Source organism: Garra rufa, chromosome 17 (assembly GCF_049309525.1).
Source record: "Garra rufa chromosome 17, GarRuf1.0, whole genome shotgun sequence".
Classification (NCBI taxonomy): domain Eukaryota; kingdom Metazoa; phylum Chordata; class Actinopteri; order Cypriniformes; family Cyprinidae; genus Garra; species Garra rufa.
Window position 1 is genome coordinate 12,930,412 of NC_133377.1, and position 20,641 is coordinate 12,951,052.

Sequence of the window (20,641 nt, forward strand, 5' to 3'; positions counted from 1 at the left end):
TATCCATTTGAACTTGACTGACTGAATAGCTACAGTTTGTATCCATTAAAAAAAATAATACACAAATTCAAAATACAGCAAATACTTTATAAATCTGTTGAAACACATCGATGTGAGGGTTCGACGAAGACAGGATCAGTGAACTGTCAGTGTGTGCCTGATGCTCATAAACACCGAGCCTCACTCCTCTTCTATGGGTGAGCATCCATTATAAAACACTCACAGGACAATAATTTGGACAACTAGGCAAATGTGAAATTTCACGCAAAAAATACGATAGGGATCAGAGCCCCGTGTAGTATTTCAGCGAGAATCAGACAATTTAGGAGACTCGATCAGAAGTTAAAACACTTTTACATCTACACACTCAAATTCCACAAGAGGCCTCCGTCATAAATCTGACGTTTCATAGCCTGGCGCCAGAACGCCAGCCTGAAGCAGACCTAACTAACCAAGAACTTGCAAAATTAACACAAAGGCACTTCTTCATAATCAAATCCTTCGAATAAGGAGATTGTCAAATTTGGAGCAAGTAACCAAGATTAATGGTCAAAGAGATGCACATTTTGAACATCACATGATTAAAGTCATTAGCGATATGGTTGGTTTTCCCCCACACACAGGACACAACGGAAATTCCTTCCCTAAACTTTTGACCTCCCAGCTTAGAGAACAGACCCTCACAGTATGGCACAAGAAACTGCCTATATGCATATATACATATGCACCCAAAATTATGCTTAAAGGACTCATGAGCAACTCATCATTTCTCTGCATAATTTCCTATTCATATATGTAACCCATACATTTGTCTATTATGTTTTAATCACTCATTGTGTATGTCCCTTTTGATAACTATTGAATAGTTTAATGGTTTATATTGATGTTTGATATGTCTGAGTTGGAAATCGCATTCTCAAAATGTTCCTGTAATTCAATTCTTTGCGAAATGTATTATAGTCTTGTTATAGAAATCATGTCCAAATTTATCTCTGCAAAGAGCGGGAATTTGGGATCACGGGACTAATAAGATAACATTGTGATTTGTGGTTTGGAGGGTGGAACCAGCAGCCCACCGGAGTTCAGCCAATGTTCTAATTGGTCAAGACATCATTTTGGGAGGTGTCCAAAGGCTGAGTTTAAAAACTCAAGGACACCCTCAAATCTGGCTCTTATCTCTTGCAACTTTTCTCACTCCTTACAACGCTCTTCACGTGCTTCGCGCCGCGGCGTCTCGACGCCGCCTGGCCTGAATGCCAGCCTCCTCATCTAAAGGAAACATGAGGAGATCATCACACTTATCTATTACTTTAATTCTTTTATTTCTTTCCGTTGAGAGTTTCGTGTCTAGTTAAGTTTGTGCAAGCCGCGACCGACCCAAACGCCTTCGCGGACCCGAACTCTAACCAGCGCACAACTCTCGTATCCAGCCAACGCCCAAGAAGACGTCACATTGACCGACCACCAACCAATCAGCAACCTCGGGAAAACCCTTTCTGGAACGAGCGACGAAAGGAATTCCCTTCACACAAAGGCAACGCGCAAGTAACCTCCAGAATCTTACTGAACTGGTGCATTTGATAAAGTTTAATAACCTCTTTGAGAGACTCAATACGAGGGTTAATTAAGTGATTAATGGTTGTTCAGGTCTAAGCAAATGCACATTGCTATAACTTGGGACTTCATATTTTCATTCCTTTAAACTCATTCTTTCCTCACTTTCTCTTTCTGCAACCTGTGTGAATGCGTGTGTTTATGTTAGATTAGTTTGTATGTGTTAGGTTTATCCAATAAATTCATATTTTTATTAAGTATCTTGTGTTTCGTGCTTACAAGTTATTGCCTTAAACTGCTGATTTTGCTACTGTGCTTATATATAGTGTTTTCACTATATTCTGGATAGTAATATCCATTGCAGAGTTTCTGTTAGACGGCTTGTGAATGAATCGCGCGTCGACTCTGAAACAGCCGTAAAACAGCGATTCTGTTCAAATTCCCTATTGAATCATATTCGATTCCCTTTGAGCTAAATTATAAATTATTATGTAATTAATCCCTTTTACAATCTTACACCCGAGAGCATGCATAGTTTGTGAATCAATAGCGGACTTATGCGTGTCTAATGTACGACTCTGGTGTTATACATTAGGTACGTGCAAGCTTGTTATTATTACACTAATCGTCTTCACCTTTACATTAGCACGAAGGTTTGCTTCATGCATGCAGCCGAGAGATGTAACATTAATTTGCGTACAGCGTTTGGAAGTTTTGAGCCGCTGTTCAGTTTGTATTTAACAGTGCAATGAGGCTTGCTGCGCCGAGTCTGAAGCAATCAATCACAGAATACGAGAGGCTGTGCTTTTATTATTTTCATTTAGAAAATTAATAATGAAATTAAACAATTATAGGATAATATTTAAATTAATTTTAAGATATCTCGCGACCCCCCGGTTGGGAACCGCTGCAGTAGTCTATGATATGATGCTAGTTTTCTCAAATAAAACTGTAAAAATCACACTCACAGCAGCTCTGGCCTGCTTCAGTATTTGTGTAGTAAACAAAACCGTGTCTCTGTCATTCATACATACAGAGGCAAACAGAACATGTAGGATTCATATTTAAACCGTCTTTTTGCATTTCAGTATTCACAGGCACTAGTCCATATTGCGATTCAAAAATCCAAAAATCAACGAATTCCATTGCATTCCACACTATAGAGTACATTCTGTTTTTATGAATGGAATAATTAAATTTTTATGTATAAATGTATTCTATTTTAGGGCCGCCCCCTAACATAATGGCAGGGGAAACACTGTAAAAGTAAAGTGTGCTGGTAGCAGCCTCATACTGTGGGGCTGTTTTTAGTGGCAAGAACTGAAGGACTCATCAGAGTAGAAGAAAAGCTCAATGCACCAAAATTTTAAGCCTTAATGAAAGCCCAATCCAGAGCATTCAGAACCTCAGACTGGGCAGAAGGTTCCCCTTCCAACAGGACAATGACCCTAAGCACACAGTAAGAGTGGCTTATAGACAAGACAACTCCATGAATGTCCTTGAGTGGCCCAGCCAGAGTCTGGCCTTGAACGCTATCAAATATTTCGGAAGAGATCTGAAAATGTCTGCCAGCCCCATCCAAGCTGACTGAGCTTGAGAGGTGAAGAGGTGAGAAGAAAAATTGGCAGATAATGGCCAAATGCCGATGCTTATGCAATGTACTTATTTCAATGATAAAGTTGTGACAATTCTGTTTTGTGCTTTGTCATTATGGTGTATGGAGTGTAGCTTGATATGGGGAATAACAAGTCATTTAAAGCATCATAACAAAACCTGAAAAAATTAAAGGAACACTCCACTTTTTTTGGAAATAGGCTCATTCTCCAGTTCCCAGCTAGGTTAGCATTTGAACATGTGCTGCGTGATATTACTGCGCCTGCTGCGTCCATATTACGGCAGCAAACGTCCTTGACTATTACACCGGAATGGGAGTGTAGTTTCTAATCTTATCGGCCTAGAAAATCACAGCTTTACATTTTCCGCCTGTCTTAGTACACGATATAACTACAGAAGAGTCAAGTTTTAAATAGGACAAATATCGAAATTCTTTGGTCATTTTTGAACACCATGCTATATTGGTCTAATAGGATTCAATGATCTATGCTAAGCTATGCAGGAGAAGACAGGAGAACGGCTGAATGGATTTCAAAATGGTAAAACTCAACTTATTACCTTGGGGGGGGGGGGGGTAGGGGGGTTGGAGAATGAGCCTATTTCCAAAAAAAGTGGAGTGCTCTTTAAGGTGTACGAATACTTTCTCACACACACACACACACACACACACACACAAATATACAGTATGTAGAAAATAATGTTTTTTAAATCTCAAACTGCATAAATACACTGCATTACAACAAGTACAAAAAATAATGCTCTTTTTAGCAACATCATATGACCCCTTTTAGACAACCACGACTAGTGGCTTTTGAAAACATCCCTTTGTAACTAGTGTTTGAAGCATGCGAGACTCACCTGCGCGTGCAGCAATAAGGTGTGTGGTGCGGTTTGAGTCTTTGGCATTGAGCACCAGGGTCTTGGCAATCTTGGCACCCAGCGCCTTGGCGTGGTACCACTCCCTCGTGCGCTCCATCGGGTAGTTGGTGGGATACAGCCCGCTGAAGATGATGGTGTTGCCCGTCAGCGCACGGCCTTTCAGTTCGGGAATGATCCTCCGTATGTCCGGACTCTCTGAGTTCTCTTTCCTAAGGAAGGCCTCGTAACGTGAGTAATACTCACTGTGGATGCGAACCAAAACCTCCTCCAAATAAATGAGGTGGTCGTCCTCATCAATGTCTTCCTCTTCCTCATCGTCCTCATCCTCCATACTGTGATCTAAAGACTCCTCACCCATGGTGACGCCTGACTGCTCGCTGTTTTGAGACTCCGTTTCCACTTCTTTCTTGTCGGAACAGCCATTGCCCAAATCGCTGAGACCCTCGGGATCTGTTTCTGGGACATCGTCCCCTTCTGTCCTCTGTTTGTCCCCATCCCCAACCTCCTCTTTGCTTTTATACTCCTCTGTTTTTGTTTGGCTTTGTTTAGCTTTCCCAGTCTGTCCTTCACCATCGCTGTCAGATAATCCCGTTTTACCATCGCTGTCGCTGTCGCTCGAAAGGTCGAAATCCAGGTCATTGGCAGCAGCGGCATCGGCAGCAGGGGCAGCGTTTGGGGTGTCAGTCTCACCTGAGGTACACGTCACACCTGAGCTGCCCTCCCCCTCTGCTTTCACATTACACTTTTCAGTTAAATCTGTGCTGTCAGTGGGCTGTTCCCCTGTGGGGTGAGTCCTCTCATTGGCTGGTGCTCCCTGAGTGGCGGTGGCAGAGGCGGACGACTCCTCATGGCCAGTTTTTCGGTCTTTGCTAGATTTCCTGAAGCCGTTTCTCTGTTCCTCCTGTCCTGAAGATTCCAGGTTCTCTGCTGTTCGCCCAGACTGGTTACCTGGTACATCATAAAAACAAAAATAATGCTTAAGCCAGGGCTCTACAGTGTGACCATTTCACTCACATTTGCAACTACAAACTACTTTGTGCGACTATGAAAAAATATTTAGGATGTGTTTGCAATGAGGGGAGCTTCGAAGGTTTTTACGTGTTTTTGCAATGTTAAGTATTGTATCACGGACATATCTCACAAATCCTAAACAAAATCCTAAAAAAAAGTGTAGAGAGAGCATAAATAAGAGATTGACTGTGCAGTATAGAGAGCTATGTTGATTATATTGGAACTGTGTAAGATCATGAATGAACTAAGACGAGTGACAGCTGTTAATGTGTTTTAAGGGAGTTTGTAAATGAGATATTGATTTCATACAACAGTTACATAAACAAGTTAATATTAAATTTGTTTATGAATGAATGTGTTTTTAAATGAATCTAGTGAGTCAATGATTCAATTTCCCATTCATAAAGACAGTCACTTGATTTATTCCTGAATGAATCAGCCGCTCAAACGAATCAAATGAACGATCTGATTCAGTTATTAAATCAGTGACTTGCCGCCACCTACTGGTAGATTTAGTTTTTTAAATCATTTAATATTTCTATTTTCAATCTATTAATCTCAACATAAATTTATGAATTTGATGCACTCATGACACTTCTAAATCTCATTGAACATATGAAAATACACCTACAAGCCACTTTTGTGTTCTTCTATGCCACCTCTGTAGCACAAATTCATTTTGTTTTAAATTTGATTTGATTGTATTGGATTAGATCTTTAAATACAAATTGTGCCCAGTTTTTAAGAAAAACATTTGTTTTTTTCCAAGAGAAAATTTATCCTTAACTTCAGTTTTTCTTAAAAATAAACTGAGAATCATTCCTTGGCACAATTTGTATTTAAAATTAAAATAAAAAAATATATTGTATTATTTTTTTTAATAATTAATATTTGACTAAAAAACATTAAGTTAAGTGTGTCCAAACTTTTGACTGGTAGTGTACACTTCTTCATCCATACCGTTGAATGCTGTTTTTGATATTTTGTGTGAACAAAGTGAACAAACTCAACACAGTCAAACACACTAAATGGTTTAATTTTTGTCCAGCGTTACTAATTACAAACTAAAAAAAATATATAATCACTAAATCACTAAATGTTTCCTGAAGAACATTGAGCTCCTAAAACTTTTGGAAAAAGAAACTATTTTATTTTTGATTATTTAACTATACCATCATTGTTGAATCTGCAGAAACTATGAGATCTATGAGAATCATAGATTACAATGATTTCTAAAAACAAAAATAGTGCTTTGGCCCTTCAAATACTTTTGTGGTCAATGTTTCTTAAAGTCAAAAGGTTGAGAACCGCTGTACTAGACCGCTAGTTGGTCAGTCAAACATTCACTAATTGAGAGAGAAAAAAAAATAGATTTGTACATCCCTCACATGAGGGATACATGAGGGATACACATACAGACATAAGATCAACCACAAATATGCTTTAACTTTTAAAAGAGAACTTGCACCGCTGTTCACCCTGTGAACTGAGTTCACAAATAGACATTTCCTATGTTCTTGTAATTCTGTTTCCCATGTGTCCAGCCCTCAGGGACTCACTTCAAACAGCTCTTGACAGACAGAAGTAGAGGTACTTTCATCCTCTGCATATTCCCATGAACTTTCTTTCGTTTGTGCAGGAGCAAATCAGTTTAATAGATCCCGCTCTGGTTGGCACCTTGACCTCCGCTGGGAGTTTGTTTCCTGGAGCTGCTGTAAAATGCGGTTTGCTCCTCTCCTCTGGTAAGCAGATTATTTCAGAGCTCACAGACAGAGGTCACACACACGTGCCTTTATTAAAAGACCACCATTGCTTTTATTAAACCCTCCCTGATGGAGAGCAGGCGGAACTACTTTTTTTTTCTCAATTCGCAATTTGAAGCAAATCTAATTTACTTCTTCAGATATACCAGTGAGTAATATTTATCAGTAATAAAAATGAACCAGAAAATACTCAATAGAACCTGAAGTTGATAGACTGAAGAGCAGAACAGCTGTGTACCAATACTTAGTGAACCGCCTACATAGACAGCATTTTAAGGCATCATACGTCATACTCCTGTCATGACAGCTGCGCTAAACAGGATGTATTCTTTTAAACCAAACTAAAAGAAACAGTTCATCCAAAAATGAAACATCTCAGAGAATGTACTCAACCTGAGGGTGTGAAGTCGTGTGTAGACGAGTTAGTTCGTCATCTGAACAGATTTAGTGAAATTTAGCATGATATCACTTGCTCACTAATGGATCCTTTACTGTCAATGGGTGCCGTCAGAATTACAATAGCACTTTAACTTTTAACTACTGCTTCTGATCAAAATGAGAGTCCATATTCCACAATAAAATTGCCTTCAGTGAAAAAGATTATCCTCTGTTGTCCACATTAAAAACAAATTAGTTTGGAACTGTTTTGGAAAGTTTTGGCTTATAAATAATGCTTGCTCTCTGACAACTTTTTCACTGACAAAAACAATACTGTGGATCCATTAAGGAGCAATATTTAGACCCTGGCATTTTTTACATTTATAAGGGCAATTTAGTATATTAGTATATTATATATAAACAGTGAAGCCCGAAATTATTCATACCGTTGGCAAATTCTGACTTAAAGTTACTTTTATTCAACCATCAAGTTTTTTTTTTAACAGAAATGACACAGGCCTCTCCCAAAAGATAATAAGATGATGTGCAAGAGGCATCATTGTGGAAAAAAATATTTCTCAGCTTTTATTTACATTTGAACGATAAAGTGGCATGTCCAAAATTATTCATACCCTTAGCAAACTGTCACAGTCTTTGGGAAAATCCAAAGTTCTATACCATTCCAAATAGTCCAAGCTGTTCTAAAGCATCCTAATTACCCTGATTCATTGGGAACAGCTGTTTTAATCAACTCAACAGGTGAAAAACAGAAGCTCTCTGCTGTTGGTTTGTGGACAGTCATGGCTAAGACAAAGGAGCTCACTGAGGACCTGCGGCAAATGCGCATTTGGACAAAGAAGAAGACTTGTAGTCTTCTGTTTTATGGTCAGATGAAACAAAAATTGAATTGTTTGGCCACAATGATGTAGCCTTCATTTGATGTAAAAAAAGGAGAAGCCTTCAACCCTAAGAACACCATCCCCACTGTCAAACATGGTGGTGGGAACCTAATTGCCGTAGAACTAATCACAGTAAACAGCACCATGAAAAAGGAGCAATACATCAAAATTCTCAACAACAACCTCAGGCAGTTGGCAGAGAAACTTGGCCTTGGGACAATAGCTGGACAACGAGCACAAAAGTGGTGAAGAAATGGTTAGCAGACAAAAACATTAATGTTTTGCAGTGGCCCAGCCAGAGTCCTGACTTAAATCCAATTGAGAATATGTGGAGGGAGCTAAAGCTCAGGGTGATGGCAAGGAGACCCTCCAACCTGAAAGAGTTGGAGCTCATCGCTAAAGATGAATGATTGTTGAGAATATTGATGATGAATGATTATTGAGAAGGGTATGAATAATTTTGGACATGCCACTTTTTGTTCAAATGTAAATAAAAGATGAGTTATAATTTTTTCCACAATGATGCCTCCTATACATTGTCTTATTATCTTCTGGGAGACATCTGTGTTATTTATTGCTGGTTGAATAAAAGTAACTTTAAGTCAGAATTTGCCAGGGGTAATAATTTCGGGCTTGACTGTATAAATACTAGTATAATAGCACCTTAGTATATTTACCATACTATGTTTTTTTATGTCAAATACTTACATTTTCTTGATTACTTTAATATTTTTAAACTGTTGTCAATAACAATAGATGGTTTAAAATTCTACATCTAAATTCTACATATAAAAAACAGGAGTTTATAGGGCTGCAATGTGACCCTGGACCACAAAGCCAGTCATAAGGATACATTTTTTCAAATTGTTTGACTGACTTTTCATCCAGGCAGCTCACTAGAGCTAATTTCCAGTTTGCAGAGCATTATCGTTAATTAGAGTCTCTGGGGGGAAAAAAATACCTTTTCTGGCCATCTGGGCTTCTCGTGAGCCCGGTGGGGCGTTGATATCACCAGTGCCCTGGAAGTAGATGTATTTCTTCACTGTGATGAGGTTAGGAGCGAACTTCCACACGTCTTCTCTGTCGTCTATGATGCACACCATAGAGTCTCCACAGGGGAACAAATTCCTACAAAAAAAAGCACATTTTCATGACATTTTTAGATGCTCATATTTAGCAGCTGGTGCTTAGTTATGACTAAATGAACAGCGCCCAGACAGTGCCAGCCTGCCAAGACCAAAATGTCAATGAGCATTTTATAACATTAACACTGGTACAATACCAAATATAGTGAGGCCAAAAATGATTTAGACAATTAAACGGTCTAAAGGTGATTTCTAGTGGATGCATGAAGTCAGCTCTCCACAAGTTCACACAGATGTCCTAAGAGAGGAACCACAGGTGTGGAAAATCACATTAACTAGTGTTAATTAAAGTCTCACAACCACGAAATGTCACTCACAGCGCCACGGAAAAAGTGTTTGTGCAGTCCAAAATAAATGCTCTATAAATGCTCTCTCTGGGTAAATAGTAATGAGTATAGATTTATCTGCGAATGTCTGGCGCATCTAAACAGCCCCCAAGAACATCTTTTCAACAGCTTGAGTTTTGAAATGGCAAACAAAGCCATTCACACTAATAGAAGCATTGGGCTGCAGAGGCTTGGCTTCTGTAGGTTTTATCGACCTGGAGAAAGTAATCCGTACGCCGCTGAAGTCCGATCGTGACTGTCTTTGTGTGATATCGGCTGCTCTGTGAGACTGTTTCTTCCTTCAAGGTCAGTATGAGAGCTCCATATGAAACCCACACATATTAACAGTCTGACACGAGGAAAGTGAAATTTATGGCATAAAACATGAAAATGCAAACAACTGTGACTTCAAGCCTTTAGATATTTTTATGCTATTAATGCAGAATAAGCAATGCTTAAATACTGTGATAATACTACAAATATTAGTATGTTTAAATTTAACAAGATACAAGAATGTAAACTTGTGTGAGGTGAAAAAGGTAAGACTTATTTTAAATTAGAAACACTAAATGCCCTTTTCAAGAAATAAATTTAATGAATAGTGTTGAGAATTCAGGTTTGACCTTAATTAACATGAAAAACGTACAAGAAAAATGCTTAAGAATGGAAAATAAAACACCTTAAAATGTTTTACAGGATCAAAGTATGTATAATATAGATGTGGGTAAAAAGCAGGTGACTGCAAGACTGCACCTTAGTCAAGAAAGCACATTTAGTCAAGTTGAATCAGAGTCGTTCTCTGAAGCCCTTAAGAAATGCACGTCTCATCTGTGCATGTGCACTCGTGCAGAGAACCTTTGTTCACACTGCTGGAGTCAAGAAAAAACTCAAGGTTGAATAAGCTTTATATTTAACAAAAAGACCTCTTTGAATGCTTGACGTTTATCATTTAACCTTTAAAAATGAATTAAACTGTAAAGAATAAGTACAAAAATTTGATATTTTACATACAGGATGTTTACATATAGTCCACAAGAGAAAAATATAGTTAAATTTATAAAAATGAACCCATTCAAAAGTTTACATACACCTGATTCTTACTACTGTGTGGTTACCTCAATAATCCACAGCTGTGTTTGTTGTTTAATGATAGTTGTTTATGAGTCCCTTGTTTGTCTTGAAAAGTTAAGTTACCTGCTGTTCTTCAGAAATAATCTTCAGGTCCCACAAATTCTTTGGTTTTCCAGCATTTTTGTGTATTTGAACCCTTTCCAACAATGACTGTGATTTTTAGATCTATCTTTTTACACTCAGAACATTTGAGGGACTCATATGCAACTATTACAGAAGGTTCAAACACTCACTGATGCTTTAGAAGAAAACATGATGCATTAAGAGCCGGGAGTGAAATTTTTTGAAAAGAATAAAGATGTGTAGGGTACAACGGGGCTAAGAAAAAAAATTTGCTTTTTACCGTGCCCAAATAGCCTAGAATCTAGACGCGCCCCTAGCGGCAGCAAATTACATTTGCTTCCAAGGGCAGTCTAGTTACTCTCCGTTCACTTGAGATTTCTAAAAAACGACTGACCTGCGACCATAAGTTCCGTCAAGACGTTCTCTGGTTCCGTGAATTACCGCTAGAGCGATGGCTGCTGCTAGCGAACAACTTTCTTTCGAATTGGCTTTGGCCGCCACTCTGAAAGACTTGAAGTTAAGCTTTTCTCTGAGAAAAGAACAAGAAACTGCACTGGGGTCGTTCTTACAAAAGAAGGATGTATTTGGAGTTTTGCCAACCGGATACGGCAAAAGTTTTATCTACCAGCTAGCTCCGCTGGTGTGAAAACGCATGGGACTCTGCCACAACCTGCTTGTGACTGTTGTTTCACCGCTGATAGCGCTTATGGAAGACCAGTTAAAAGAGGCTACACAACTTGGACTTAAAGGTATAGTTCACCCAAAAATGAAAATTTGATGTTTATCTGTTTACCCCCAGGGAATCCAAGATGTAGGTGACTTTGTTTCCTCAGCAGAACACAAACCAAGATTTTTAACTAAAACCGGTGCAGTCTGTTAGTCATATCGTGGCAGTGGATGGGCACCAGACCTTTAAAGTAAACAAAAACATGCACAGACAAATTCAAATTACACTCTGCGACTCGTGATGATACACTGATGTCCTAAGACACGAAACGATCGGTTTTTGTGAGAAACTGAACAGTATTTATATCATTTTTTACCTTTGATACACAGCCACGTCCATCTGTCCTGAGCACGAGCTCATCATCCGGCTCGTGACATGTGAACGCGCTCTGGTGTAGTATACGCAAACGCCGGGGAAATCGGTGAAAAGTCCCGGATGAGTTTGCGCAAGCAAACGTAATCTTTTAGCTTTAAATCGGTTTAAACAATCAGGATAAGCGCAAGTAATTACCATTTTGAATAGCCGCTATACCATTTTATCATTTTATAAAGGTAAAAAACAATGATATAAATACTGTTCAGTTTCTCACAAAAACTGGTCGTTTCGTGTCTTAGGACATCAATGTATCGTCGCGAGCCGCAGAATGTAGTTTGGATTTGTCTGTGCATGGTTTTGTTTACTTTTAAAGGTCTGGTGCCCATCCACTGCCACGATATGACTAACAGACTGCACCGGTTTTAGTTAAAAATCTTGGTTTGTGTTCTGCTGAGGAAACAAAGTCACCTACATCTTGGATGCCCTGGGGGTAAGCAGATAAACATCAAATTTTCATTTTTGGGTGAACTATAATCTTAATAGATTAGGGTCTGGATTTTTTCCAGGCTAATCTATTATCACATCTCTCTCTTCATCAAACTTTTCCGCAACACACATGCAAGGAACTCTTTTCCGTCGCTCTTCTTCGTTGCTGTGATTGGTTGTAGCGCTATCCTATTGCGTGGAGAGAGAGTTTGAAAGACAACCGTTTATCCCACCCCTCCGGTTGAGCCCTGTCTATGGAGAGTGCCCAGACCCTACATTTATAGTGTCAAAATTGTTTGAATGCAGATAAATATATATGTTTGTATTGAACTAAAATGATGGGACAAATCAGTATGAATGGCCATAATTAAACTAAAATGATGGGACGAATCTTTATACGGTGCCTTGCAAAAGTATTCATACCCCTTCATTTTTTCACATTTTGTTTTGTTGTAGCATTATGTTAAACTGCTTTAAATTAGTTTTTCCCCACATAAATTTACACTCCATACACCATAATAATGACAAAGCAAAAACCAGATTTGCAAATTTTACCAATTTAATTAAAATAAAACACTGAAATAAGTACACTGCACATAACTCAGTACATAGTTGAAGCACCTTTACAGCCTCAAGTCTTTTTGGGTATGAAGTAACAATCTTTGCACATCTGCATTTGTCAATTATCTGCCATTCTTTGCCTCACCTTTTCACCTCTCAAGCTCTGTCAGCTTGGATGGGGGCTGGCAGACATTTTCTATAGTCCTAGTTGTTCCAACCTTCTTCCATTATGGATAATGGAGGTTACATGCTTCTGTGAACCTTCAATGCAGCAGATGTTTTTCTAAACTCTTTCCTAGATCATTGCCTTAACTCAAGTCTGTCACTGAGCTCTACAGACAGTTATCTTGACCTCAGGACTTGGTTTTTGCTCTGATATGCATTTTCAGCTGTTAGACCTTTTCTGAGAGGTGTGTGCCTTTCTAAATCATACTCATTCAAATGAATTTGCCACAGTTTAACTCCACTCGAAGTGTAGTAACATCTAGAAGCAATATGAATGCTAAAATTTTTTCGAGTGTCCCAGAAAAGGGTACAGTATGAATACTTATGCAACGGGATCTTTTCAGTTTTTTATTTCTAATAAATTTGTTGTTACAAACATGTTTTGTGCTTTGTCATTGCGGTGTATGAGATGTAAATTGATGTGGAAAAACAAGTAATTTAAAGCAGTTTAACATAATGCTGCAACAAAACAAAAGGTGAAAAAAATGAAAGGGTATGAATACTTTTGCAAGGCACAGTAAATTGTCATAAATTAACTAAAACAATGGGACGAATCTGTGTAAGATGGCCACAATTATACTAAAAATGATGGGATGAAAATGGCCATAATTTAACTAAAATGATGGGATGAATTTGTATAAATTGCCATAAATTAACTAAAACAAAGGGACAAATCTGTATAAATGGCCACAGTTCTACTAAAATAATGGGATGAAAATGGCCATAACTCAACTAAAATGATGGGACGAATCTGTGTAAATGGCCACAACTGAACTAAAATGATTCGACGAGTTTGTATAAATGACTAAAAAAAATGTTGACAGAATTTAACTAAAGTGAGGAAGTCTTATAAATGTATGAGGTGGCAAGGGGTGAAAGGCACAGAATATTGATACAAATACTTTAAGTAAAATAATATATATTTTTTTAAATAATGTCTGAGTTAATACTTGTTCAAAGCAACAACTTTAGCAAAGTTTGTCCAATTTTCTGTTCATATTGATAAATAAAATAATTTTTGTTCAATAAATATACTGTCATTAAAATGTGTTAAAATAAAACATATTAAAATAAAGAAACAAATTTATTTTAAAAAAGATTCTGAAAGGACATCCCATAGTAATTTATTATAGATTTACAGTAGAAACTAATGATATTTTATTATATGATATGATTTTTTAAATATGATGGTTTCTTTCAAAACACGGCAATTATCTTTAAGATGGACACCCAACATAATATGATATTAAACATCTGAATCTAACAATGGCATGTCAACCAATAGAAAAGGCAGCCTTCTATTAATAATCATGTTAATTATTGTGCCTTTTAGCCCCAACAGCAGGGGCGCTTTTTACCCCAAATACCATACTTTTACACATTCTTTCGTTATTTAAAAACTATTGCTTTAATTATCTTAAACAAAACTGAAAATCATTAAAAAGACCTCTGTCTCAAGAAATATTCAAGAATTGATTCTCATTTGCACTTGGAAAGGGTTCAGATACACAAAAATGGTGTAAAACCAAAGAATTTGTGGGACCTGAAGGATTTTTCTGAAGAACAGCAGTTTAACTGTTCAGAACAAACAAGGGACTCATGAACAACTATCACTGAACAAAAAACACAGCTGTGGATCATTCTGGTAACAACACAGCATTAAGATTCAAGTGTATGTAAACTTTTGAACAGGGTCATTTTTATAAATTCAACTATTATTTTCTCTTGTGGACTATATGTAAACATCTTTTATGTGAAATATCTTATTCAGGTTAGTACTAAAGAAAAAAATAACATGGATTTTGAATAAAATAGTAAAATAATTAACATGTTGCAGATTCTGCAAGGTGTATGCAAACTTTTGACTTCAACTGTAGATAGATAGAGGCTGCATTTATTTATCAAAAATATTACTGTGAAATACTGCCATTTCAAATATCTGTTTTTTATTTGAATATATTATAAAATGTAATTTATTCCTGTGATCAAAGCTGAATTTTCAGCATCATAACTCCAGTCTTCAATGACGCGAGATCCTTCAGAAATGATTCTGATTTATGAAATATGCTGATTTGCTGCTCAATTTTTAATAATAGTTCTTATTAATGTTGAAAACAGTGTTGCTGAAATGAGTGAAACATATCTTACCTGAGGTTTCCTGTCTTAGAGAAGGGGTCAATGCATTCATCTCTAGACATGATCCGATGAGAGAAGAGTTTCTTTTCAGGGTCTAAAAAACCTTTTTTTAAAAAAGCAAAAAAGGTGGTATGAGTGAGAGAAAGAGCGAGGAAACAGTCATTTCTTTTAAAGATGAAGTCTAAATTACAGCTGGAAGCAGAGCTATAAATGCTGCAGTTTCGCTCGGACTGCATTAAGACTATTTACAGCTGTAATAAAAGGAAAACAGGAAAAAATAAAACGAACCAGTGCTTTCATGCTTTCAGAGATGCAGCTCTGCCAAGCTTTCAATCTCCTGCCTGCACTACAATAAACCACTTTAATTCAGAAAGGTTGAGCTACTTTCTTTATTGTGTCTTATCTATTGCTGATTGTGTCCGTATGAATCACCACAACCAGACTACACACTTAGGTTTGCAGGAAGTACTGATGCTGAGATGCCAAACGCTTGTTAAAATATGAACAGACGCTCAATTAATGCAAGAACTTTTCAGGTCCGATTCAAAGCACGTTACACACCTAAAACAGATAAACCTGGGGATCTACCGTGCTGAAGATATTCTGCAAAATCTTACCTGAAATAAAACCGGACTGCTCTATGCATACCAATTTCACATCCTAATAAACACCCTGACCTATATGAAGGCATTAAAGGATTAGTCCACTTTCAGAATGAAAATGTCCAGATAATTTACTCAACCTCATGTCATCCAAGATGTTCATGTCTGTCTTTCTTCAGTCGCAAAAAAAAAAAAATCAAGTTTTTTTGAGGAAAACATTCAAGGATTTTCCTACATATAGTAGACTTTAATGGGTATCAACAGGTTGAAGGTCCAAATTGCAGTTTCAATGCAGCTTCAAAGGACACAATCTTAGCAGAGGAATAAGGGTCTTATTAAAACGATTGGCCCTTTTCTAAAAAAAAATAAATAAATAAATAATAATTTCTATATTTATAACTACAAATGCTCATCTTGCACACTTCACGTAAAGGTCGCGTGTGGTTAGTTCTTCGTCTGTGTACTTCAGTTCAAAAAGGTACTTACAATCTTCCAACATGGATGTTTTCCCTTTTTTGTAAAAGGCGTTTGACTTTCTTTGCATGTTCGCTTTGTTAACACCAGTGTTGGAGAAAGTTACTTTTAAAAGTAATGCATTACAATATTGAGTTACTCCCTAAAAAAGTAACTAATTACGTTACTTGGTTACTTTTTATGCAAAGTAATGCGTTACGTTACTTTTGCGTACTGGCTTGCTTGTTTGTTTTTCATACAAAAAGCTCTATTTTTGGCAAATGTAAAAGCTTTTTCATGATAAAAGCCTCAGGCTTAGAGAAAAGTAAATTCACATCTGAACAGTAGCTGAACAGAAAAAATGTTTTGCTCAAATTTTTGCTCATTATTATGGATGAATGGGTCGGAAGCAAAGACAATAAAATGGGATTAAATACATATTTGTATTTTTTAACATATTTAATTATTGCAGGTTTGCATTGAATTTCAGTGTTTCTATCCATGTTTTTTAGCGAGTGAGATGAATTAACGCACGTTCACATTTATTCTAGAACTAAAGTAACATCTTACTGACAATTTCTCTCAACATGGGGACAGGAGAGCTATTAATTAAAGAATGGGGGGAAAAGTAACTGGCGTTACTTAATTGAAAAAGTAACTCAGAAATTTTCTTGTCAATTAAAAAGTAATGCCTTTTTTTTTTTACTTGTTACTTGGAAAAAGTAACATTATTATGTTACTTGCATTACCCCCAACACTGGTAAACACTGGGTCGGTACTTCCGTCTTTCCAACCTTTTTTCTGACCTTTCCAATCTGATCACATAACACATGAAGTTAGTGCAAGACAAGCATTTGTGGTTAAAACATACATACATTTTTATTTGTTGTAGAAAGCAACTAATTATTTTGCTAGAAAAGACTCTTAGCTGGGATCGTGTGGAGCCCTTTGAAGCTGGACTGAAATTGCAATTTGGACCTTCAACCCATTGATCTCCATTGAAGTCCACTATATGCAGGAATGTTTTCCTCAAAAACTATCTTTTCGACTTAAGATAGAAAGCCATAAACATCTTGGATGACATGGGGTGAGCAAATTATCAGGAAGTTTTCATTCTGGAAGTGAACAAAAGTCATAACTACTACTATTACTATTACAAATGATAGGTTATATTATAGATGCATATAATAAACACCATCACTAAACCGTTTTGCTGTTAATTAGTCATTTAGCAGAGGCTTTTGTTAATGTAGATCAGTGTTTCCCACAGAATTGAATTGTATTTGTGTTGTGGGGGTGTCAGAGTCAATAAAATGAATAGTCTATACTGTAGTTATACTGCACGACAAGTCGATCTTGACAAGTAGCTGTAACGTAATAAAAAGATCCTTGATTACCGCTTTACCCTCTCTGGTTATAGTGTGCTAACCCTGACATCCCAACAGCATTCTAACAATATTATATTCTAAAGGATTTCATCCCATTTCAAAAGTACAACATAGAAAATCATTGTGTGGTGATCAATTTTGATATTGTGGTGGGCCGCCACAAATTAGTCAATGTATGGGAAACACTGTAGATTAAGGCACAGTTCTTGCAAATGACACTTTTGACACATTTTTTGTTAATAAGCTGCATTAAATATCTGAAAACAGCAACCAATGTATTCATCATTCATCCTCAAACTCTGAGCAAATGCTGCCACCTGGTGTTACTGTGAAAAGCTATACAATCCTCACACAAACACTGAGTTATGGGACTGTTTGGTGGTTTGGTGTGTTTCATCATACACCAGGTGAGAATTAAAAATTCTGATTGCTTATAACAATAATATCGCACCTCTTCTCAAAATGCAGTTTTTGAGGTATCATTAATGTTTGTTGCACAAAAGGAGAAGTCACATAAGGAATGTAATAGTTCAGGTTAGGGTTTTGTTTGTCGAGCTGTACAATGTGTCAAATCACAACAATGTACCTGCAATGGTGTGAGCATATAAACGGCTGCCAAAGGTGAAGACGTGCAGCTCGTAGAGTTTGGCGATCTTTTCTAGAAAGTCTTTGCAGTGAGGCCGCAGTCTTGTGTGAAGCATAGGTTCGCCCCGTCCCAGCTGGAAATGAAAGATCCCCTGGAAAACAGTTAGAGAAATATAGATATAGTATATATAGTTTTGTGGGAAACTTTAGATTGTTTGGTTCAGTTGGCCAATTCTGTGTTTCTGAATTTGAAATATCATGCGGTGCGACCACTGGTTTCAATTATAGATATATGTTCCAGATTGGCAGTTTTTAAATAGATTTTTTAATGATACAAGGTCTTTGTGTCAGTTGGAGCGACCACTCATCAGGTGCGACCAATAACAGAAGTAACTGTATTAAATTTAAATAAAATATCGAATTTATGTGGAATATATTATTAATTATTATGAAATATGGGTGACTGCTACAGTATGCTTGTACCACTCTTTCAAAAATATATTTTCCAGAATATGGCAGTAAGTTTTAAGAGTTCATTTTGGTCCATCTCTGCAAGACAGACATTTCAGGATAGGAGATGGACTAAAACTGAAGTCCCAAAACTTACTGCCAGATTCTGGAGGATAAACTCGAAAGAGTGCTACAAGAGGATGTGGTGCTGGTCCTTCAGGAGCCATCTGTCTATAAAGCCTATAAAAAAAAACTGTCTCCATGTATTTCACAACACTTCAGAATGTTATTCTTATTAATTGAGGGTCATTTTTTAGAATTTTTTGCCCAAGCAAAGTCTCTGAGAACCTGACACATTGCACTTCTGGAGACTCAAGGTAGGTTGCAGTTCTGGAAAACGGTGGCGCTGGAGACTAAATGGTTCCTGAAGCTTTCATATTTAATTCTTAACATTAATTCTTACTTTTTTTGCAATTAACATGCATCTTTTCACCTCCACTTGTTTTTTTCTGACAATGCAGACGCAACAAGTGTTTTTCTGTCCGGTGGTCATGTTTTTTACTTCCAGCCTTCATGGACAATTATATATCACATATAAATAATTAAACAAAATGAATAGTAGTTATTAAGATTTGGTAAGATGTGGTTTGGAATTGGTCAAATGTGCTTGGAAAAAAAATATGTGAACGTGCCTAATAATTATGCACACAGTGTATATGCCACTTTTTGTTCAAATGTAAATAAAAGATGAGTAATATTTTTTTTTTTCCACAATGATGCCTCTTGTACATCGTCTTATTATCTTTTGGGAAAAGCCTGTGTCATTTCCGGTCAAAAAAAACTTGCTGGTTGAATAAAAGTAACTTTAAGTCAGAATTTGCCAGGGGTATGGATAATTTCAGGCTTGACTGTACATGGGAGAGGTAGTTCATATACATGGCATCTTTTTTTTACAAATTTAAACCAATTTTTAACTGAAAAAACACAATCAGACAGAAAATGTAGGCGCCACATCATTGACCCATATACATATCTTTAGGACTCTTGTCTATACTGCTGCATTTCAACTGTGTCCAGCTGTAGCAGAGGCTTTTAGAAACATTACTTTCAATAGAAATGCTCTGGAAAATGGTTTAAAAGCAGCACGCTGGCAAAAATTTCTGATAGCAGACATTATGCAGTCTTTGAGGAAAGCATTTGAGCCTTTGATAGCTCAGTTAATGGTCTTGTAATTGTTTGGTATAAAGATCTGAGATTGTTTTTTGTTCGAGCTGATCTCAGAGTGAATGCACGACTGGCAGAATGAAAGCGTTAATGCCTACGAGAAGAATGAAACGAAAATGGATGATAGTGGAGAAAAAAAAAAGTATGATGCAGTCATTTGAACAGAAATCAATCAACGCTCGGCCGCATTTAGGCTCTTCAAAGCAACGCTTCCAGTTACACCCACAATCGCTGGAGTTCACAGAAAAGCACAAATGAGATCACGAAGAAGTCAAAGAAACCATATGACTGTCTACATCTTATTTTTGTTAGTGCTAAACTAGCAAAATGAAGGTATTGTAGAGAAATCTTTTGAAGCCATCAAAGCACAGTAAACCAATGACAGCTTGAACGACTGACTTAAAAACATCATACGAGGACAAAAGAAATCAATGAAGCAAAAGAAAATCTATGCTACTTCAATAGTGCTCATTAAAAAAACCTGCTGTAACTGGTTTCAATGAGACATAAAATAAATATTGGGCTGGTTTCACAGACGGGGCTTAAACTAAGCCAGGATTAGGCCACAGTTCAATCGGGACATTAAAGTAATTTTATAAAAAACATTACTGGTGTGCATCTTAAGAGAAAACAAGGGCAATGACATATTTCAAGATCAATCAGGGAAAGTTTCTTTCAGTTAAAACAGTTTAGACTTACATTAGTCCCCTGTTTTCACAGACAATG

General features: G+C 37.1%; 1 protein-coding gene across 1 annotated transcript in view; it reads right to left on the reverse strand.

Annotated features, from left to right (window-relative positions):
• The window catches only part of ctdp1 (CTD (carboxy-terminal domain, RNA polymerase II, polypeptide A) phosphatase, subunit 1), a 180,534-nt gene that overhangs the window by 142,736 nt on the left and 17,157 nt on the right, over nucleotides 1-20,641 (reverse strand). Inside the window, exons 5-8 of the mRNA XM_073822056.1 lie at nucleotides 18,243-18,393; nucleotides 15,226-15,316; nucleotides 9,060-9,226; nucleotides 4,027-4,995 (exon numbers count right to left, since the gene is read on the reverse strand). Of these exons, the coding sequence (XP_073678157.1) occupies nucleotides 4,027-4,995; nucleotides 9,060-9,226; nucleotides 15,226-15,316; nucleotides 18,243-18,393 (1,378 nt within the window). The remainder of the gene's footprint in view (nucleotides 1-4,026; nucleotides 4,996-9,059; nucleotides 9,227-15,225; nucleotides 15,317-18,242; nucleotides 18,394-20,641) is intronic.